Below are 21,631 nucleotides of genomic sequence, written 5' to 3'. Positions count from 1 at the left end.
CCTTCATTTATTTTTGAAGGGACAGTGACACACTCATATTTTTTCATGCCATTATGTGTGTGACGAGCTTGTTATTGTCAACACCCATCCATTTTTCCATAGCTTTGAGAGTTACTTTTTTCTTTACTGAGTTTAGTGGTATTTCTTTAGTGTACTTGAATATCCATATTTTGATGCAGTGTCATGAGTTTGCTTCTGCATTATATTTTATATTACATTTTGTTTATATTCTCAGGCACATCTCTGAATTATTTAAAAAATACACATTGTTTATATTTTCAGGTGTAACTCTTGACATTTTGGTGAACACTTGCTGGATGATAATCCCGCACTACTTCACGCGCTGGAGGAACATAGCAAACTCCATAATGGCATCTGGGTTTTCTGTTAGCCAGCTGGCCATGCCGCCTGTTATTACAATTCTGCAGGAGGAGTTTGGCTTCAAGGGGGCAACCCTTATAATAGGGGCGCTTGTCCTCAACTGCTGTGTGGCAGCAATGATCCTTCACCCCGTAGAGTGGCACACAAACAAGTCCTACACTTGCTTCATCACACTGGATCAGGAGAAGGAGTCAGAAGTGAAGACAGGCACGTCCAAACTGGCTGAATGTTTGAAGCGAGTAATAAAGACAGCCATCTACAACCTTCAGTTCCTGAAGTCGTTTCCTGTAGTTCTTGTAACTCTGGTGCTAACAATACATATTGTGGTATTAAGGAACGTGTTCACTCTTGCTCCCTTTGCAATGCATGAAGCTGGATTCAGCCAGCGTGAGGCGTCACTGTGTCTGTCAGTGGCGGGTGGGTTCAATCTGGCCGCCAGGCTGCTGAGTGGTTTTCTCGCCTGCTGTCCAGCTGTAAGAGCCACGCCTGTGTTCCTGTCTGGGGCAATTATCTCTTCTTTAGCAACTATAGGTACGTTTTTGTGTATTATGATCTTAATGGTCCACTGCACATACTCACCTGATCTCTCTTTATTTCGCAGTTTTTCTTCATTTACAGTATTCATTAACTTTTGACCAGGCCTTTCACCTTATTCCTACATACGACTCATAGTTTTACATTACATACTAGAACTACGATCAGCCGATCTCCCACGCTGTATTATCCAAATCCTCGTGCTACTCCAAGAAATTCTTTCTCATTAAGGACTTAATTAAGCAGTTTCTATCAAAGTTCAATTCATTTTTTTCTATAACTTGTATACACACTGGCTTTCTTTTGTTGAAAATTACTTATGCATAACTTTCTTTCTTGACATGCATTTCTGTTGACATTGTTCCACACTCCTCCATTATATATCATTCACTTACCAACAGTGCGAATTAAATTGCCCACTATAAACACTACATTTCTTTTGAATACGGGCCCTTATTTTCTTCACTTCTATCATAACAATATGCACAAGATGCATATCCAGTTGGCAACCAGATCCACATTTACCTACGAAAGACTTAAATAAAATCCACTGCTTCTTTACCCTGCCACCAAGTGTTCACACCTGAACTAGTACAGTTCACCATCACCATCATCATTATCTTTTCCCAGCTGAGGATGGGGTGAAGCGCAATTCAGAAAACAAGGACGGAGAAATTACTACAGAAAGAAAAAAAAAAAAAAAAAAAGCCAATGAAAGTTCCAGTCGTTCATATATTTAGAATTCAAATCCCCATCATACTGATTCTACGTTATAGGATTACACATCTGCACTTTATTATTATTACTATTATTGTTATTATTATTATTATTATTATTATTGTACGTCTGAGCCAGCGAATATCCTCCTCCTTTACTGCCAAGGTCTCTACCATACAGCATTACACTTCTAACACATGCTGCACACAAAGACCCCTTAGCACGTAGGGAGAATCCTGCGTGCAAGGCCTGGGGAGGCTGGGTTTACAATGGAAGAGCTGAGAGGTAGGATGGGACTGAAGTGTATTGGTGTTGTGATGAGGAGAGGTAGATTGAGATGGTTTGGACATGTGGAGAGGATGGGGGGATGATAATTGGGTGAGGAAGGTGAGAAGTGTTAATACTGGGGGTGGGGTTATGAAGGGTAGACCGAGAAAGACATGGGACGAGGTCATTAAGTGTGACCTCAGGGTTAAGGGACTGAACAGGGAGGCTGCAATGGATCGTGCAGCATGGAGAGCCGCCATTAGGTGACAAAGGCCGACGCAGCAAGCATGTTGGAGCCTTTAAAAACGAAACGACGAAACGATTAATATTATTATTATTATTCTATTCATTATTATTATTATTATTCTATCATACGCTTTACAGAAAGCGTATGATAGAATTGATAGGGAGGGTTTGTGGACTGTTTTAAGATTGTATGGACTTGATGGTAGGTTATTAAAAGGGGTGAAAAGTTTTTATGTAAATAGTAGAGCGTGTGTAAGAGTGGGAAATACTGTGAGTTATTGGTTTCCCGTGAGTGTGGGGCTGCGACAGGGATGTGTGATGTCGCCTTGGTTGTTTAATATTTACATGGATGGTGTTGTAAGGGAGGTGAATGCAAGAGTTTTAGGTGGAGGTCTGAGTCTGGTGAATGTTGATGGTGGAGAGTGGAATCTGAAGCAGCTGCTGTTTGCAGATGATACTGCACTGGTGGCTGATTCAGAGGAGAGATTGAGACAGTTGGCAGAGGAGTTTGGAAGGGTGTGTGAAAGGAGGAAATTGAAAGTAAATGAGAATAAGAGTAAAGTGATGAAGTTTACGAGGTTGGTAGATGGTAGGGGGATGAATATAGTTTTGAATGGCGAGTTGCTTGAGGAGGTAGAGTGTTTTAAATATCTAGGGTCACATGTTGCTGTGGATGGAAGAATAGATGCAGAAGTGAAGTTTAGAATAAATGAAGTAGGAAAGGTGCTGAGAGGAATGAAAAAAGTGTTTAGATGTCGTTCGCTTAGAATGGATGTAAAGAGAAGGCTGTATGAGGGTGTTGTGGTACCGACTGCGTTATATGGGGCTGAAACATGGAATATGGGTGTAGCAGAGAGGAAAAGTTTGAATGTAATGGAGATGAGGTGTCTGAGGAGTATGTGTGGAGTGACGCGTATGGATCGAGTGCAAAATGATGAAGTGAGAACGAGAACTGGAGTTGTTTGGGAGATGGTTGGTAGAGTTGAGCAGAGGGTGTTGCAATGGTTTGGGCATATGGAGAGAATGGATAATGAGCAATTGGTGAAAAAGATAACTAGATCTGATGTGAGAGGTGTAAGGCTGAGAGGAAGACCACGAATAGGATGGATGGACAGTGTGAAGAGAGTGCTGGATGCGAGAGGGATATCTGTTGAGCAAAGAAGAGAGGCTGTGCGTGACAGAAATAAATGGAGAGAAATTGTGAATGAATAAGTGATGACGCAGCCCTGAGGGGATATTCTCCCGCATTTGGTCTGATCAGCAAGTCAGGTCAGGTGCGGGTAATGGGATGGGTCTGTAATGATGTGGCAGGGGTAAACCAGTTCTGCTGTCGGGCCCTGCTGCGGATGTCACTGATTGCATTGCGCAGTTGACCCTTGTGCGGTGTGGTGCGGTGAGGATCTGTCCGTTCTCCCCTTTGGGGCTAATATGCGAATGAATGTGTTTGAATGGATGAGTAAATGGGGAGTGTGTCGTCCTGTCTCGGCTACCTCCCTTTCCTTGGGGGAAGCAGCCAATGTATATAGATAGATAGATAGATAGATAGTTATTATTATTATTATTATTATTATATTATCATCAAGAATACTTCCCCAGTATCCCTGCTTGTCGTAAAAGGCGACTAAAAGGGTTGGCGGAGGGTTAGTGCCCCTCCCCGGAAAACAACTAACTAAAAAAACAAACAATAAGCCTCGGACAAGGACTGACCAAACGATGACGAACCAAGGACCGGACAAAGGACATTGTAATTGGAACCTGGAATGTAAGGGGAGCGAATGATGAGGTGAAAGAGAGAGAGATTGTCCAGGTGCTTGAGGATGCGAAAGTGGATGTATGTGGAATAACTGAAACAAAATGGAGAGGAGAAAGTGTGAGAGAATGGGAGTATGGATGGGGTATATGTGCAGGAGTAGGTGAGAATGAGAGGGCAAAGGAAGGAGTATGTATAGTTGTGAGTAAAAGATGGAAGAGGAGCATAAGACAGTATGGATCAGTTGGGTCAAGGATTGTGTGGGTAAAGTTGAAAGTTGGAATACAAATGTGGACGATTGTGTGTGTGTATGCGCCAACGCAAGATCGTGCTAGAAGAGTGAGAGAAGAGTTCTGGACAAATGTAGAAGTGTGTATGGAAAAGTTTGGAAGGAATGAGAGAGTGTTTTTGATTGGTGATATGAATGGTAAAGTTGGGAATGTGAAGGTGGATGGAATAGTTGGTGAGTGGGGTGTGCCTGCTGAGATAGATGAGAATGGGAGTGCGTTAGTGGACATTTGTGCTGGGAGAGGGTTGGTGATAGCCAATACCCTCTTCAGGCATAAAATGATTCACAGGTATACATGGCGAGTGATGAGAAGGGTGGATGGTGAACTGAATGAAAGGAAGGCAATGATTGATTATGTGTGTGTGGATGAAAGGATGCGAAGATGTATAATGGATGCAAGAGTGTATAGAGGTTGGGGGAGTGGACTTTCTGACCACTACTTGGTGATGGCCAGAATTAAAGTACAAGAAAGTTGGAGGAATAGAAGAAGGGAAAGACGAGAGGAAGGAGTAGTTGCAAGGAGAGTGGAAAGGTTACAGGAGGATGAGAAAAAGGCAGAGTATAAGAGAGAAGTGGAGGTACGATTGGGCAAATATGAATTGGAGCAGATGGGAGACGTGGAAGGTGTGTGTAGAATATTTACAGAAGAAATATGTGCAGCATGTGATGTGGTGTGTGGAAGGAAGAGAAGACGGAGGGGGGTGCAAGGAACAGCGTGGTGGACTGAAGAGGTGAAACAGGCTGTGGCACAAAAGAAAAAAGCATACAATGAATGGATGAGAAATAGGGGCGTGGGAGAGGTTGAGAGGCGGAAGAGAGAGTTATATGTAGAAAGGAAGAGAGAGGTGAAAAGGTTAGTAAGAGAGAGTAAGAAGAGAGTGGATGAGGAATTTGGAAGAAATTTGAGTGTAAAGTGGAGGGACTGTAAGAAAATGTTCTGGAGAGAGGTGAAAAGAGTAAGACAGGGTGGAAGTGAAGTTAGCAGGGGAGTGAAAGATAAAAATGGTAGATTACTAGTGGAGAAGGGAGAAAAAGTGAGCAGATGGAGAGAACACTTTAAGGAATTATTGAACGTAGAGGATGGAAGTAATGCGAGTATAAGTGGCTGGGGAATGGCTGGGAGAAGGAGGGAGGTGAGAAGACAGGAAGAAATCAGTAGGATAGAAGTTGTGGAAGCAATGAAGAAAGTTAAATCGGGGAAAGCCCCAGGAATTGATGGAGTGTGTGGTGAAATGCTGAAGCATGGGGGAGAGATAGTAGTAGAATGGATGTGGAAGATGTGCAGATTGGCCTGGGAGGAAGGTAGAGTCCCGGAGGATTGGAAGTCAGGTATAATTATTCCCTTGTACAAAGGAAAAGGGGAAAAAGAAGTGTGGTAACCATAGGGGCATTTGTCTTCTTAGTATAATAGGAAAAGTGTATGGTAGGATACTTATTGACAGAGTTAGAGAAAGAACAGAGAAATTAGTTGGAGAAGAACAGGGAGGCTTTAGGAAGGGAAGAGGTTGTGTAGATCAGATATTCATTTTCAGATCTTTAGTGGAAAAGTTTCTAGAGAAGGGAAAGAAGTTGTATGCAGCATTCATGGATTTGGAGAAAGCATGTGACAGGGTGGATAGACAAGGATTGTGGAAAGTGTTAAGAATATATGGAGTAGATGGAAAGTTGTTGAATGCTGTGAAGAGTATGTACGATGGTGCGAAGGCTGCAGTGCGTGTGGATGGTGAACTAAGTGAATTTTTCTCTTTGAAATTTGGGTTGAAACAGGGATGTGTCATGTCTCCATTGTTGTTCAATCTGTACATGGATGGGGTAATAAAATAGGTACAAGGTAGGGTAGTGGATGTTGGAGTGGCCATGGTGAGAGAGAATAGTGTTTGGAAACTCAATGTACTGTTGTTTGCAGATGATACTGTGTTGTTGAGTGAAGACGAAGGAGAGCTGCAAGGCTTGGTGGATGAGTTTGGGAGAGTGTGTAAGAAACGGAATCTAAAGGTGAATGTAGGGAAGAGTAAAGTGATGGTCTTTGAGAGAGGTGAAGTCAGTGAATGTACAGCGAGGTTGGATGATGAGGAATTGGAAAATGTGAGTACGTTTAAGTACTTGGGTAGTGTGATGAGTAAGGATGGAGGTTTGGAGGGTGAAGTGCTTGAAAGGGTACAGCAGGGAAGAAAGGTTGCTGGTTCTTTGAAAGCAGTGATAAGAAACAGGGAAGTGAGCATGGAAGTGAAAAAGTTACTACATGACAGTATTGTGATACCAACTCTAACGTACGGAAGTGAAGCTTGGACGTTGTTGGAAGGACAAAAGTCAAGAGTGAGAGCAGTGGAAATGAGTTATTTAAGAGGAGCCTGTGGAGTCACATGGAGAGACAGGCTGACGAATGAGGATATAAAGGAGCGTTGTGGTGTTGATGTGGATGTGATAGGAAGCGTTATGAGGAACACACTGAGGTGGTTTGGCCATGTGGAGAGGATGGAGGGTGAAAGACTGACGAAGAGAGTGTATGTGAGTGAGGTGGAGGGGGAGGCCGAGGATGAGATGGAGGGATGGGGTGGAGAGGTATATGAGAGAGGGGTGTGTGAGCTGGGAGCAGGGGAGTGAAATGGCGGGGGACAGGGCGACTTGGAGGCGATTTGTTTGTGGCCACCCCAAACGAGATTGAGGCGTCTGGCAATAGATAGATAGATGATTATTATCATTATTATTATTGTTTTTATTATTATTATTATTATTATTATTATTATTATTAATATTGTTATTATTATTATTATTATTATTATTATTATTATTATTATTATGGACAAGTTTGAGAGGAGCGAGAGAGTGCTGTTGATTGGAGACATGAGTGGCAAAGTTGGGAATGTACGAGTGGATGGAGTGGTTGGTCAGTGGGGTGTGCCAGCTGACGTAGATGGGAATGGAAGTGCTTTGGTGGACATCTGTGCTTGTAAGGGGTTGGCAATAGCCAACACCTACTTTCGGCATAAGATGATCCACCGGTATACATGGAGAGTAATGAGGAGGATGGATGGTGAACTTGTTGAACGAAAGGCAATGATAGACTACGTGTGTGTGGATGAGCGAATGAGAAGACAAGTGTTGGATGCAAGAGTGTGGAGAGGGTGGGGGAATGAAGTCTCGGACCATCACTTAGTGATGGCCAAGGTAGAGCTGCAAAGAAAGTGGTTGAGGAGACGAAGGGGAAGACAGGAGGAAGCAACTCCTGTGAGAAGAGTGGAGAAATTGCAAGATAGTGAGAAAATGACAGAGTATAAGAGCATAGTGGAAGAAAGATTGGGAAGGTATGAGCTAGAGCAGATGGAAGGGGTGGAAGACGTATGTAAGATATTCACGGAAGAGATAGGCGCAGCGTGTGAGACGGTCTGTGGAGTGAGGAGGAGATGCAAGGGTGTGCAAGGGACAGCATGGTGGAATGATGAGGTGAAACGAGCTGTGGAACAAAAGAAGAAGGCATATAGTGAATGGTTAGCGAGTAGAGGTAGGGGAGAAGATGAGAGAGAGAAGAGAGAGGTATATGTGAGCAGGAAAAGGGAGGTTAAGAGACTGGTGAAGGAGTGTAAAAAGAAAGTGGATGAAGAGTTTGGGAGGAATCCGAGTGTGAAATGGAGGGAGAGTGGGGTGGATGTGGATGTGGTTGAGAAGATTAGGAGAAATACATTGAGGTGGTTTGGACATGTGAAGAGAATGGAGAATGAAAGACTGACTAAGAGGGTGTATGTAGGTGAGGTGGAGGGAGGGAGAGGGAGAGGTAGACCGAGGATGAGGTGGAGGGATGGAGTTGAGAGGTATATGAGGGAAGGGGGGGGGGGTGAGTTGTGGGGAGGGTAGTCAAATGGTGGGTGACAGAGTGACTTGGAGGCGTTTTGTCTGCGGCCACCCTTTGCGGGATTAGGGCGTCGGGCTATAGATAGATAGATAGGTTATGATTATCATCATCATTATTATTGTTGCAATTATTATTATTATTGTTATTATTATTATTATTATTATTATTATTGGTGATAGGTGGGGACGCTCACCATCCACTCACTCGATGTAATGCTGCTTTGGGTGTCTGCCCTTTTCCCTTTTCCTTGCTTCCTCTTCTGTCTGTTTTTTCCCTTCATCTTTCCTATTCCTTCTGCCTACGGGTGACTTTACGCTCATCTTCAGTCTTCTTTCCTTCATTTTCTCTTCTTCCTTCTGCCTATGGGTAACTCTACCCTGAGTGACAAGCCAAATAGTTTCCTGTACACCAGGAAACCATTTACTACGCTGGATGGTAACCATATTACCAAATTATGGCGCCTGGTGGTTTATTGGGTAATTAAGGCTCTCCAGTCAGATTAAGCCCGTGTAGGTTTATATCCAAGGAGTGGTTGGGGTTTATTGCTCATGTAACGCCACTCAGGGATAAGTGAGGCTGGTCGCTCTCATCTTATATGTCAGGGCCAACTTGCCTAGCCCCGGGCTCCTACCCTCCTCATGGGGCAACATATTATTGGATGACAGATGGATGGATGTATTAGTAGTAGTAGTAGTAGTAGTAGTAGTAGCAGTAGTAGTAGTATTGTTGTTGTTGTTGTTGTTCTTCTTCTTCTTCTTCTTCTTGTCATTATTAATATTGTTTTAATTCTAAAGTGCCCTGTTGAAGTTGAGTACATTCACCTATACGGGGCAGTTTTCTGATGCTTACTGGAAGATCAAGAATGAATCCTCCTGCTTTGTACTTATGTGATGCAATAACCCTGTTGCCTCAAATTTTTTTTAGACGCCTGGTGGCGTAGTGGGATAAGGAGCTCCAACTGGATGTGGCGCGCAAGAATGTTTCTGAGGTGTGATTGTGATATAATGCTCACGTAATGCCGCTCTGGTAGAGCATTTGGTCATTCGCGTTAAATGTCTGAACTGAGCAGTTTAGTCTCGTATCTTTACACTCCTGAAGGGGAAATATTGGGCTGGATGATGGATGTATGGATGGAGAAATGCATATCACATACATGCCAAACAAAGAGCCCAAAGACTAAGTAAAAAAAAAATGTGGTTGCGGGGGATACTAGATCTTTTTCACGTCTTCCTTCATACCTAATTCATCAAACCAGTTCCATCCCATGTCAGCTCCGTAGCCCCATGGACTTCTACACCTCTCATTCTTACACAATTAGCATTTCCACTACACTTTCTTCTTGGCTTACCACATCTCGTTCCACCTTGTAACTCAGGCACATCCACACATTCCTCCACCTTATCTATATCCATTTCCTCCTTACCACTATAATTATATCACACTTATATCAGACTTAGTATCGACACACTTCCTTAAACCACATCTCTCACCAAAGGCAGCATTTCTTATCCTATTCAGTCTGCACACTCCAGACACACATTCTTCAATAATTCCATATTCTTTGCTCCTACTCCTAACTTTTCACTCTCACACCACATTAGTCTCATACCTATATGCTGATGTGGGCATCAATACACCTTCATATAAATCTCCTGAAATCTCCAGATTAAGACCTATCTTAATAAACCTATATTTCTTGATATCCGTCAAACATCTTGGCTTTTTTCGTTTCATTCCATGTCCTCTTGTTACTCTCGTATCCTATTCAAACATATCTTTTTTGTCAATTTATCTTCTCCCATCATGGCCTGAACACTGCAGTCATGTTGCTTCTCTCTCTACTTTCTTCTAAGGAAGGCAGGTCTAGTTTTTCCAGCCTCTCTCTGTACAAATCATTAAAGGCGTCAAATATTGAATGAGTTAAGCAGTACAAGAAAGTGCAGAAGGTTACAAAGGAGTACAAAAGAAAGCGAACAACATCAGACCTATTGGTCCTTTTGTGGCTGTTTGATATAGGGCAGGTTACAACTAAGAAACACCATCGGCTAAAGACAAAGACATAAAAGTAGGAAGGCCCCCTTCCCCCAACCCACCAATCCCTCCACCCGAAGCCGGCAGGAAACAATAAGGAGAACCACCATGCAGGATAGAAGAACTGTCAGGAGAATTTTATACGAAAGAGAGAAAGGAATTCTTATTCTACACTATCTACCGGAAAAGGAAAGTAACATTAAGTCAACAGTATTTATCGATGTCGTTCTGTGGTTTGTATCACCCGGGATCTGAAAAGAAAAAAAAAGTTTATATACTGCAGAATAGTACAAGGAGTGAACATATTAAGCTGGGGGTTAGAAGACAGATACTCTTCCAAGCGACATTTAAACCTTAGTACTGTATAACAGTTTACTAAACTGAAGGGCAATTTGGTCCATATACTCATATTTACAACCCTGTTGAGAAGAAATGCTTAGCTCTGTGTGACTGGAATTGTTTGCCAGTTATTTTATACTCATTACCTCTAGTATATTTTGAACAATCAACTGTGAAGTATTAATGATAGCCATATTATCGTGTTCTCTGAATATTTTAAGTATTTGAATTAAATCTCCTTGTAACCTGCGTTTAGTTAAAGTAAAAAGATTCAGGGCTTCTAAACTCCCCTGGCATGGTTTATTTCTCAATCTAGTTATCATTTTTGCCACCCCTCATTGCACGTCTAACTGTTTCTCTCTATCTTATTTGGTAATAACGCTCTAAATGTGGCCGTACTAGAGAACTTTACAAAGTGAGGATGATAAGTTTCTGATTTATGTCCAAATGCTGTACATTTGAATCTGATTAATTTGTGTCTTTCATAACAGCCTCCATACATTGTGTGCATTGTTTAAGATCATTTGTTACTATTAGTTCCAAGTCTTATTCATGGCTGTCATTATCTTTTCCATTTCTATTGCCAACGTTTAGCACTTTTGCATTTACTATTATTAAAGTTCTATGCCAGGTCTGGGTCTAATGAAAGAGTAGATTGAGATCAGTTTCAAAGGCCTGACTCTGTAAGGATGGCTCTGTTCGATTTCCAACTTTGGTGTCATCAGCAAATTTGGATGATACAAAACAAACTCTCATCCACATCATTTATGTATATTAAAAAAAAGAACAGGACTTAATACTGAGCCCTATGGCACACTACCATTAACATCTTCCCAGTCTGATTCCTTATCATTTATTATGACTCTCTGTTTACATCCCGTAAGCCAATTATCAATCCACCTGAGCGCACTGCCTCTGAAACATATTCAGCAGGTCATCTGTTGCACACTGTAACACAAAATTGTACTGATTTGCTGAGAATATTTATGAATAATTTCCGTTCTCCATTAATATCTACTGGTCGAACAATGGGATTTCAGTCACTAGGACCAATTATTTCCTTCAGTTCTTGAGAACCTGCTCTCTTGTAGTAAAACATTTTCTTGTAACTAGTTCTGACATCGTCGATACTGAATCAAACTTTGAATGTGACCATTTGATGGTCACCGGTACTAAACTCTTCTCCAACTATAACATTAATGACTAAGTTTACTGATAGGGCCAAAACCAGATCTAATGGGATACCTACTCATATTGGACAGTCTACCAGCTGATGCAATGAACTTTCTTTAATCAGTGTATGAGCCCAACCCTGTGCCTGATGATAGGGATTTTCCCCATCTGACATGCGGCAAATTATAATAATCAAAGATTACATTATTATGGTCGCTACATATTTCAGCAATTTGGTTGTTAATATCACTATTTGTGTTATTGGACTGTATTGGCAGATGATACATTAACTCAAGTTGTGTTTTGCTGTGGAATTAATTTCTAAGCTGGACATAAATACGGGCAATATTATCAATATATGGCTTAAGAGTTATGGCTGGATGAAGCCCTACGTTCATGTATAATAGTACACTGTCCCCCCGCATCCAACTGCATTATTTCTCTCGTTGTTAAAATGTAACCTGATACATTGTACTTTGTTAAAAAATCTTGCTGTTCGCTGTTGCACCACGGTTCTGCTGCTTCTTTTACAGCAAAATCTTTAGCCTCTAAAACAGAAAAGTTATTCCACAAACTACGCACATCCACGAGAAGAGCCTTGATATCCTTGCTTCTATTAATCTCTCTGTGATTCAAATCTATGTTGAGTCATCTATAAACCTCGTACGGTTAGTTTTTTTTTTTTTTTTTTTTTCAGAAAAAAATGCACTGCATCGTCCAAGAGACAACCAGGACGAACAGAACTAATAAGTTTAAAGGCAGACCATCATTTACAGAAAGATTCCAGGTGTCAACGAGCTCATACTCTCCTGGAAACAATGTGACCTGATACATTTACTATACTAAAAGCCTTGCTATAAAAGACGTTGCTTGCGGCGTCCTGGGGAGAACACCTGAAACTACAATATTATTAGTCTCTTCCTTGTATCTCTGGATCATCAACTTGAACTTGCCAAAGAACTCTTCAAACCAGGTTCATATTACACCAATGATTTCTGCGTGAATAATGATGAGACGTCCATTAGTTGCACCCTCCTTGATTGTTTCTATGGCCTCAGTTATATCATCAACTCCGGCTCTTGGAATACAATCCTGCTTCCTTTTAGTTGTTGCTCTATCACAAGCTGTCCATGGATGATCGAGTCCCCCACCAGTCGGGCCTCACGAGACTCGGCTAATATCTTAAATTTATTGTATGTAGTGACCAGTAAGATGAGTCACGTCCTTGTTACTCTTATACCATTTTGCAGTGGCTGGAAATTATCCTGCTCAAGTGGGTGTTGACTAGTTTGAACAGCAGGAGAGGGGACACAGTCAATATCACCTAGAGCAACACTGTTCTTTGACCGATGAGTGTTGCTTCCCTCCACACAGTTCCCTACGTTGCTAGCAACAAACTCCTCCACCGTATCAACTGCGCGAGTAAGGATGTTAATTTTGCTGGCTGATTCAGTGAGTTTTTCCTCAATGTTGTGGCCGAGTTTCCACACCCTGCAAACATGAGAGGGGTCAGTGAAAAAAGATCCCATCAAACTACCGGAACAGGTTGTACGTGTTATGTTCTGGAGCATTTTGAAATTTGGGGATTGCTGGGAAAACTTCTGAAATAATAAATAAGTATATAAATAAATGAATAACCCAAGATAAAGTTACTTTTAAAAATCGTACAGATATCTGACAGAGATTATGCAGAAAGCTAGGTTATCAGTATCACAAAGCTGAAATAATTTTACCAGCCCTCAGCTAGTTGCTGTTACTGAACTGTAGAGGGACTAGGACTACCTTAATATTATTAAGTACTGTAACTTCTTTCAACGAGATGCATTATTACTGTAACACTGCTTTCTGTTGCTACAAAGAATGTAAAGTTAACTGTTATCTGGAATGATAAGAGTAGAAATATAGCTATCAGCTTAGGAAAGGGGACAATGAAAACAATCACAATACAAACAAAATATAAACTTACGACAGAACTAAAATATAATTAAAAGTTATGTACCTGAAAAATACAAAAGACAAGTTGAAGTTTCATTTACACTGATTTTTTACCAGTGGTAAAAAGTGAAGAATTTATTGCAACCTGGAATGAAGGTACTGAATTAATACAATAAACAGGAAGAAGTAAAAGAAGAAAGCCTTAAAGAACTATTCCTTCAGAAGAAATTCAAACTAATGAGCTCAGACACTGATATGTTGATTTTGAGATTCTTGGTAACATCGGTTTTGAAAGACTGAAAATCGTAAGCAGGAAGAAAGTACAAACTGAAGATGACTTCCAGTCGTGGCAGAGGTGCAACAGAGCTCAGGGACCATAATCCCTCCGATTGGTAGGACGGGGTATCCGGGCACTGCTATTGTTAAGGCAACACTCAGGGAAAGACAAGAGATGCGGGTTCGAGTCGTGCAAGTGGTGGCCTGGGATTTTTCTGGCCTTGTCAATTGATCCCCACTCTGTCAGATATTACTGATCAACTGTAAACATGAAAAACTTTAGTATAATCCCCGCTAACGTTTTAATAGTCAACAATGCTAATGAGAGACTGCTTTTTGTCCTTTTATTCGTGTGCCTAACTGTTATCCAGAATTAAGCCATGGACACATTTTTAACTATCATTCCTGTCTGGGTACAGGTTTCAGCTTGGTGGGCAGCCTGACCTTGAAAGCAGTGAGTCTGGGGCTTTGTGGTGGTGGCTACGGTATTTGCGTCTCTCAGTGCAACCTGATTATTGTGGACGAACTCGGCTTCTCGATGCTCTCCCCAGGCTTCAGCATCCTTGGCTTATTTTCCGGGATCCTGTCCTTATTTCTCGGCCCAGTAACAGGTAAATAAAATGGAAATATATACTATTACAGGCTGTTTATTAGCCTACCAAAAATAACCTTCTTTGATGTTCTGTACGGTAGAACATTAATAACTAGACAGGCAACATTTTATAAACAAATGCATATTATATTGTTACGTATAGATAGATAGATAGATAGGTAGGTAGATAGATAGATAGATAGATTGATTGATTGATAGATAGATAGATAGATATACGGGGGGCATGGTGGCTCAGAGGCAAAGTGCCTGACTCTGGACCGAAGAGTCGTGAATTCGCGCCGCTCCCAGGTAAGCTGCCATGTTGGGAGAGGTAGCACTCTCATGTCACCTCCTGTCACCTAGCTGGTTGTAGCAGCCGTGGCTCAGTGGGTTAGAGCGCTCTCACCGAAGGATCGGAGATCAGAGTCCACCCAAAGGTCACTGGTAGACATCAGGAAGGGCATCCGATCATAAAGTGCTACACGTGCTCCAAACACCTAAGTCTTCTGCAAAGGGACGTCGCCTTAGCCCTTATCAAGAAAAGAGGACACTGCGTAAAGCTCAAACATACACACACAAACACACACACACACACACACATAAATATATATATATATATATATATAGTATATATAGATAAATATATATATATATATATATATATATATATATATATATATATATATATAGTATAGATAGATACATAGATAGATAGATATACAGGGGAGTAAAATGTAGCACCAGTAGTCGAGGAGGACAATACTGCCAAGGTAGATGGAAAGCTGATGACAAGAAGAGGTGGAGCTCCCATTTCATCAGCCCCTGGGACCTAGATCCTGACTGTTCCTCTTTGCCGTACTTTTTCAGTGTTTCAGGAAACAGAGAGTAGACCACCATACTCTCCAATAAAAATTTCTCTAACAATCAACACGACTCTACATGCACGTTACACACTACACTTCCTATGCAAAAAAAAAAAAAAAAAAAAAAGCGTCATTTTACAAATCCTTGGAGACCCCAAGGAGGCCTCTCTCCCGGTGACAACCCAAAAAGTTGTCTGGAACCACTGTCTGACTCACTTCTTCTCCACTTCTGCAACATTTGCGGCCTTTCCTCTGGCTTTCTTTCTGTTGAGCTCCACATCTCCTCCTCTAAATCTCACCTTCTCTCCTTAACTGCGACTCAGCTGTCTGAGGCAACTGATAGCAAACCCTTCTCTGTATCCTCCTACTTTATACTCATTTCAAAGCCGAAGGTGGCTGTTGCGTATATGTACCCAACGACCTATCTTGCTCTCATGTTCCTGAATTTGATTCTTCTGATTTCTTTACTCTCTGGCTTCGGCTTTCATGTCATTCTCTGACTAAATATATTTGTGCTGTTTACTTATCCCCTAATTCCACTTACTATGAATTTTTATTTTGTTTTACTATCTTCCTTCTATGATGGAACACATCCTAGCCATTTCTCCTTTCTGTGAAATCTCAATTCTAGGAGATTTTAATGTTCACCACCATCTTTGGCTTCCCTCTCCTTTCACTGATCCACCTGGTGAACAAGCCTACATCTTTTCCATCCATAATGATATAGTACAGATTGTACAGCACCCTACCCATATCCCTGACTGTCTTGGAGAGAGTTCCAACATACTTGACGTCTTCTTTACAACTAATCCTGCTTACACTGTTAATCTTTCCTCTTCATTGGGCTCCTCCGGTCACAACGTTATTACATTCACCCTTATCCACCGGGGGTTTCCCACCATTGCCAACTCCTCCTTATGGGGAATTAATGAGATTTGGGGAAAAATACTTTTACTTCAAACCTTAATATCTGCCAAACTATTCTAACTAGAGAAAAAATTAAGTATACATAAGACTCATCAACTCTTCCTCTTTCAAATGAAAGTATCCCAAGGTCTCCAGGTGGTCACGCCAATGAGAAAGGATAAGTTAAAGATGACTGGTTTTCCTTGTTTTTGCGGGCTAATCCGGTTGCACGCCACTGCCAGTGACGTTGGACTTGCTGGCTAGGGCTGGCAACACTGATCGGAGTGGTGGTTGTAACACTGCCCGGCCTCTCGCAATATTCCAATTATTTTTTTAACTTTTCTTCACTCACCGTCATAAGGATGAGACATCACCCCTTCCATGTGGCTCCCCAAAGGGTTTTCCGCCTGTTTCATAGTAGCACTATGCCCCATAGATGTATGGGAAAAAATAGCTTTATTTTCTTGACTCATTTCTTGCATCAATTATAATACTTTCCCTCTACTACGGCACTTCTTTTTGCACTTGAAATCACAATTAGGGGTAACTGCACTTTAAGAAGTAAATGCTCTGGCTGTTTCATGCAGTTTGGTTGAATATGAGGTAATTACTTGTACAGAAACTGAAATTAATTTTTACTAATTAGGGGCATCGTCAAAATATTACTAATGTTATACATAACTTACATTTTTTGTACTTCTAATCACAAATATGCCAATGCTCACATATTTACCATTATTATCTGAGTTACAAGGGAAAAATTTAGTTACAGCCAACATGCACTTTTGGCTTTCTTTCATTGTAATGGATAGGGTTAATCGTTTCACAAACAACCATGAACAGTAACATTTATTGCAATGCACTTATAAAACTTATTATAAAACACTTATTTCATAACACTTACTAGATATAACTTATAATATCTTACATTTCACTTATGTATAAAAAAAACACACGTGTGCTTATATGTTTATTATTTACAATTTCCCACACATCTGCTCAGTCACTGATGCAATCAGCCCTGTGCATGGAACAGTGTAAGCAGACGAGGAGGTTAGGAAAGACATCACTCTACACTCTACCAGTGCCGCGTTCAGACTGAGCCGTGCATCAGTGGGGTACCTTGGGTACCTACCTACCCTATGGTTGTCATAGAAAATGGCCCCGAGTTCAAAGGGTGGCAGGAAGGTGTTTGCAATATATCTCATCAGCAGGCGGTGTTCTGTGCTCTGAATCATGACTGCTGTACACGTCAGCCAGCACATAGGGGTTAACCTTTCCTATCGCTCCTATACAAACTGTCGACCCTCCAAAGAAACGTCGGTTGTGGTATTTTGGAGCTGCTGATTGGGAGGCTCTCTGGCAGTATTTTTTTTATTTTCCCTGGAGTGATTATTGCTTACTTGGACGGGAGTCATCTGAGTGTGAGGTTATTCTCTCGGGCATGAAAACATACATTCCTTTCTCATATCCTCTGACTAATGCAAAAAAGCCTTATTTTAGTCACGTTTATTCTAATGTTGTCCACTACACGGAGAGGGATTATAAAAGTACCAGGGCCAACCCACCCCTGAATCACATCTTTTTTATGTGTCTGCCCTGAATCGTGCTAAGTGCTTTGCTTGGCTAAAAATAATTTCACCCATACAAAAATTTATCACCTTTACCTCATCATTCTTCCCTCCCCCTTTCAACTCTGATGGCTTTGTAGCTATTTCTTCTACTGATAATGCAGATCTCTTCACTCACTTTCTCCTCCAATTCCACCTTAGATGATTCCAGTCTTGTTTCTCCATCACTTCCCCCCTCTGACTTCCTCGTGGTTGGCATTTAAATGTCATCAGTTGATGTATTTTCTGCCATCACTGGCCTCAATACTAACAAGGCATATGGCCCTGATGGAGTCCCACCTGTTGCCCTCAAGAACTGTGCTTCTGTGCTTACACCCTGCCTAGGTAAACTCTTTCGCCTTTGTGTTTCAACTTGTGCCTTTCCTTCTTGCTGGAAGTTTTCTCTCATTCAGCCTGTCCCAAAGAAGGAGGGACAATTCCCTACTCTCTTACAATCGCCCAATTGCGTTAACAACCTGTATTTCAAAAGTTTTCAAGTCTGTTCTTAACAACAAAAATACATATTTCCTATCACAACCTTTTTTCTGGCAATCAGTGTGGGTTCCGTCAGAGACGCTCCACTGGCGATCTTCCCACCTACCTTTCAAACTCCTGGTCATACTCCTTTCGGGACTCTGGTGAAAGCTTTGCCATTGCACTTGACATCTCAAAGGCTTTCCATCGAGTCAGGTATAAATTTTAATTTCCAAACTGTTCTCTTACGGTTGCTATCATTCTATCTATGCTTTCATCGCTAGTTTCCTCCCAGGTCGTTCTATAGCTGCTGTTGTAGATGGCCATCGTTCTTCTCCTAGATCTATCAAGAGTGGTGTTCCTCAGGGCTCTGTCCTATCACTAACTCTCGCCCTTTTGTTCATCAGTGGTCCTCTGATCTCTACATCTAACCATATCCATTCATGCGCTGATGACTCCACCCTTCACCTTTCCATTCGGTTCTCACAATGTCCATCTCAGCTATTACATATATATATCGAGGACACAGGTGTATGTTATCTGATATATACTGTAGAATAATGTTCTTGCTGGGCTGCAGTACTGCAGTCAAGCGCCTCTTGCCTGTAGCGATAATTTCGTTAATATAATGAAGCCTTACATCAAGTGCCATTCAGTGTAGTTATTGTAAATTCAAAATTACTATGGTCGAGACATCTTTTTTGGCAGACTTTGTGTTGGACGAAATAAATAAGAGCGTGCTCGTTGACCACGTGACCTCGGTCGAGGATTGAAAAGTCATTGGCGTAAAGAAAAGGGCGAATTGAGCAATAGAATAGGTGAGATGTCCCGCACACACAGGTAGGTAGTGAAACTGAGACAGAATATTATTCCTGAAAAACAAGGATGTTGTTGAATTAGTGGTTTGAGTGCACTTAACGTTATACAAGTACGGCCTAGAAATTTGAATGTGAATGAAGGACGAGTGTAAGGTAATGGACTTGGTAAATAGAATTGGGTGGGAAGATGTGGGATAGTGGTGGGGGTGAAATTGTGGCATTAAAGCATAGGTTACAATGTATATATTGGTGTTGTATGATTAATGGCTTTCAAATAGTGAAGGGTCATTCAAAAGTTAATTCCATAAACAAGACAAGAAAACTAAGACAATCTCGTGTGGCTTACTGTACATAACGGATTAAGATGCAGGAACTATTGAAACTTATTTCACCGTATATAATCCCGTATCGTTTCGTTTATAAAGGCTCCAACATGCTTGCATGCGTCAGCCTTGGTCACCTAATGGCGGCTTTTCACGCTGCTCGATGTCTGGTACCCTCCCTATTCACTCCCTTACCCAGGAGGTCACATTCTATGACCTCGTTTCAGGTCTTTTTCGGTCTGCCTCTCGGAACCATACCCGAGATGTTCACACTTCTCACCCTCCTCACCCAATTATCATCCTTCATCCTCTTCACATGCCCAGACGGTCTCAATCTGCCCCTTCTCATCACAGCACCAATATACTCCATTCACATCTTTCCTATCAACTCTTTAATGGTAAACCTAGCCCCTTCTCCCCTAGGCCTCGCATTCAAGGACACACTACACATTCCGATGATCATTGCCATTTCTGTAATTTTAATGCAAATTATTGAGTATATATACAAAAAAAAAAAAAAAAAATTAACTGTCAGCTCCATAATATTCCCTTCGTTGAGTAGGAATTTAGTCTGGGCTACAGTAGTGCAGGGCAGTCTAGGACAGGTGGCTGACCGACGCTTCTGGTAGTGCATAGGATGCTAATAAATGCCAATAATTTTGCATCTTCACTGTATTATACCTTGTTTTTATACAGTTTTACCATGATGTTGTATATTCTTTACATCGATTTATTATTTTTTTTTTTCAGTTGAACGATGACACTTAAGACCAATATGTTACCAGTGTGTTCCTATTTCTTGATATTTACCCACATTTCTAAAAGAAAATATCATAGGTTATTTATTTATTTATTTTTTCTGTCCCTTCTCCCCTAGGGGGTAAGATGCGAATGTGTATGTGTGGATGAGTAAATTGAGAGTCTGTCGTCCTGTCTCGGCTCTCTCCCTTTCTTTGGACGAAGCAGCTTAGATATATAGATGGATAGGATCCCTAAGGGGAGCTGGAGCACTATGAAGGGGAAATTCTTGGTCTTTTTGTGTTTTGGTTTGTCGGGAGCAAGGTTACAGACTCCTGCCTGGAGCTTTCTTACTCCTAGCCCCAATATGAATTAGTGCACTGAATTCTATTCCCCTAATAGGTATTTTAATTGTATTGTGCCTGTGTTAATAATGTTTTGAAAGTGATATCTACCCTGGAAATTGTTAGATATGAGAAGAGTACAGAGCAGCTGTGTGTGAGGAGAGGCAGAGACAGCTGTTGTCAGCAGTCTGACGCCCTGGGATAAGGTCAGCGAGTTACGTACACCACTATGATAGTAAAAACTGTTTTGTAATTATGAAATGAGGTGACGAATCCTTATCCTATGCAGTATCAGCCTAACATCTAGGGGTTAGGGTGGTCAAAGGGCAGCTGCATTCTTAATTCTTTCTAATTTCTTAAAATATTCCTATGAAAAATTTTATTTTTTCACATTGAAGTATAATACTTTTATCTTATTACTTTGCTTGAGACTACCTGGAAGTTCTAACACTTTCAGGGGAACAGGTCTTGGAGCAAGTCTTGATGTAAGTCTGTATATAAGTCTGTGAGTGGACTTCAACCAAGTTCTGGCTGAGTATTTTACTTCCGACACTGGGTCCAGCATGGCCATTGTCTGGCTTTTAAGCAGACCTGGAACAAGTCCAATCTCCCTGTCGTCATCTAACATGTATGGAGATGCACATAAATGAAGGACCAACATCTACAGTAAGGTGTTTCGTCGACCTCCTGCATGACCCTACTCTCTTTCCCAGAAAAATCAATAGAAAATCCTCAAGAGCCAAGAATTTGGATGTCTCATAAACTGAAGGGCCAACGATACCATATATATCTTATACCCTGCTTCAAGTCATAGTGTGGACACCCCTTCATATTTGGCCCACTTATTATTCTGGTGTAAAATGTATTACTAATAACAGTTCCTGAAATATTTCATATATTCAGAAACCCTTAAATTTAAATGTACTGATCACTTATTATTTGTAAGTGGAAGGTTATTTTTTTTTTCCATCAGTACATAACATACGACACACCTTTACCCGTTTCCCTCTCCCGTTCATCCTTCCACTGTGACGTGTAGATAAAAAGACATACCTCATTCCCGACGACGGGTGAAAAACAAGAGTTGGGTTGTAGTACTGATGACCATTTGATTTTCATGACAATAAATATTTTGTTAACTTTATGATTTTACTTCAGTTAGTTGCCTAACTGTT

At 41.2% G+C, this 21,631-nt stretch overlaps 1 protein-coding gene across 1 annotated transcript; it reads left to right on the top strand.

Annotated features, from left to right (window-relative positions):
• The first annotated feature begins 368 nt into the window (after window positions 1–368).
• Window positions 369–14,407, top strand: LOC145416064 (monocarboxylate transporter 6-like). Its single transcript, XM_080285160.1, has 2 exons — window positions 369–912; window positions 14,208–14,407. The coding sequence occupies exons 1-2, from the start codon at window positions 369–371 to the stop codon at window positions 14,405–14,407; spliced, it is 744 nt and encodes a 247-aa protein (XP_080141286.1).
• The last annotated feature ends 7,224 nt before the right edge of the window (window positions 14,408–21,631 follow it).

The sequence above is a fragment of the Coenobita brevimanus genome, chromosome 104 (assembly GCF_032717465.1).
Source record: "Coenobita brevimanus isolate Jiangsu-jjx chromosome 104, ASM3271746v2, whole genome shotgun sequence".
Lineage (NCBI taxonomy): Eukaryota > Metazoa > Arthropoda > Malacostraca > Decapoda > Coenobitidae > Coenobita > Coenobita brevimanus.
This window is presented reverse-complemented; position numbering and strand designations above follow the sequence as displayed.

What these genes read in the sequence shown, in the direction of transcription:
- LOC145416064 (XM_080285160.1), top strand. Translation starts at nt 369, where the DNA reads ATGGCATCTGGGTTTTCTGTTAGCCAGCTGGCCATGCCGCCTGTTATT. An exon ending in CTCTTCTTTAGCAACTATAG is followed by an intron (nt 913 to 14,207) that starts GTACGTTTTTGT and finishes GTCTGGGTACAG; the next exon opens with GTTTCAGCTTGGTGGGCAGC.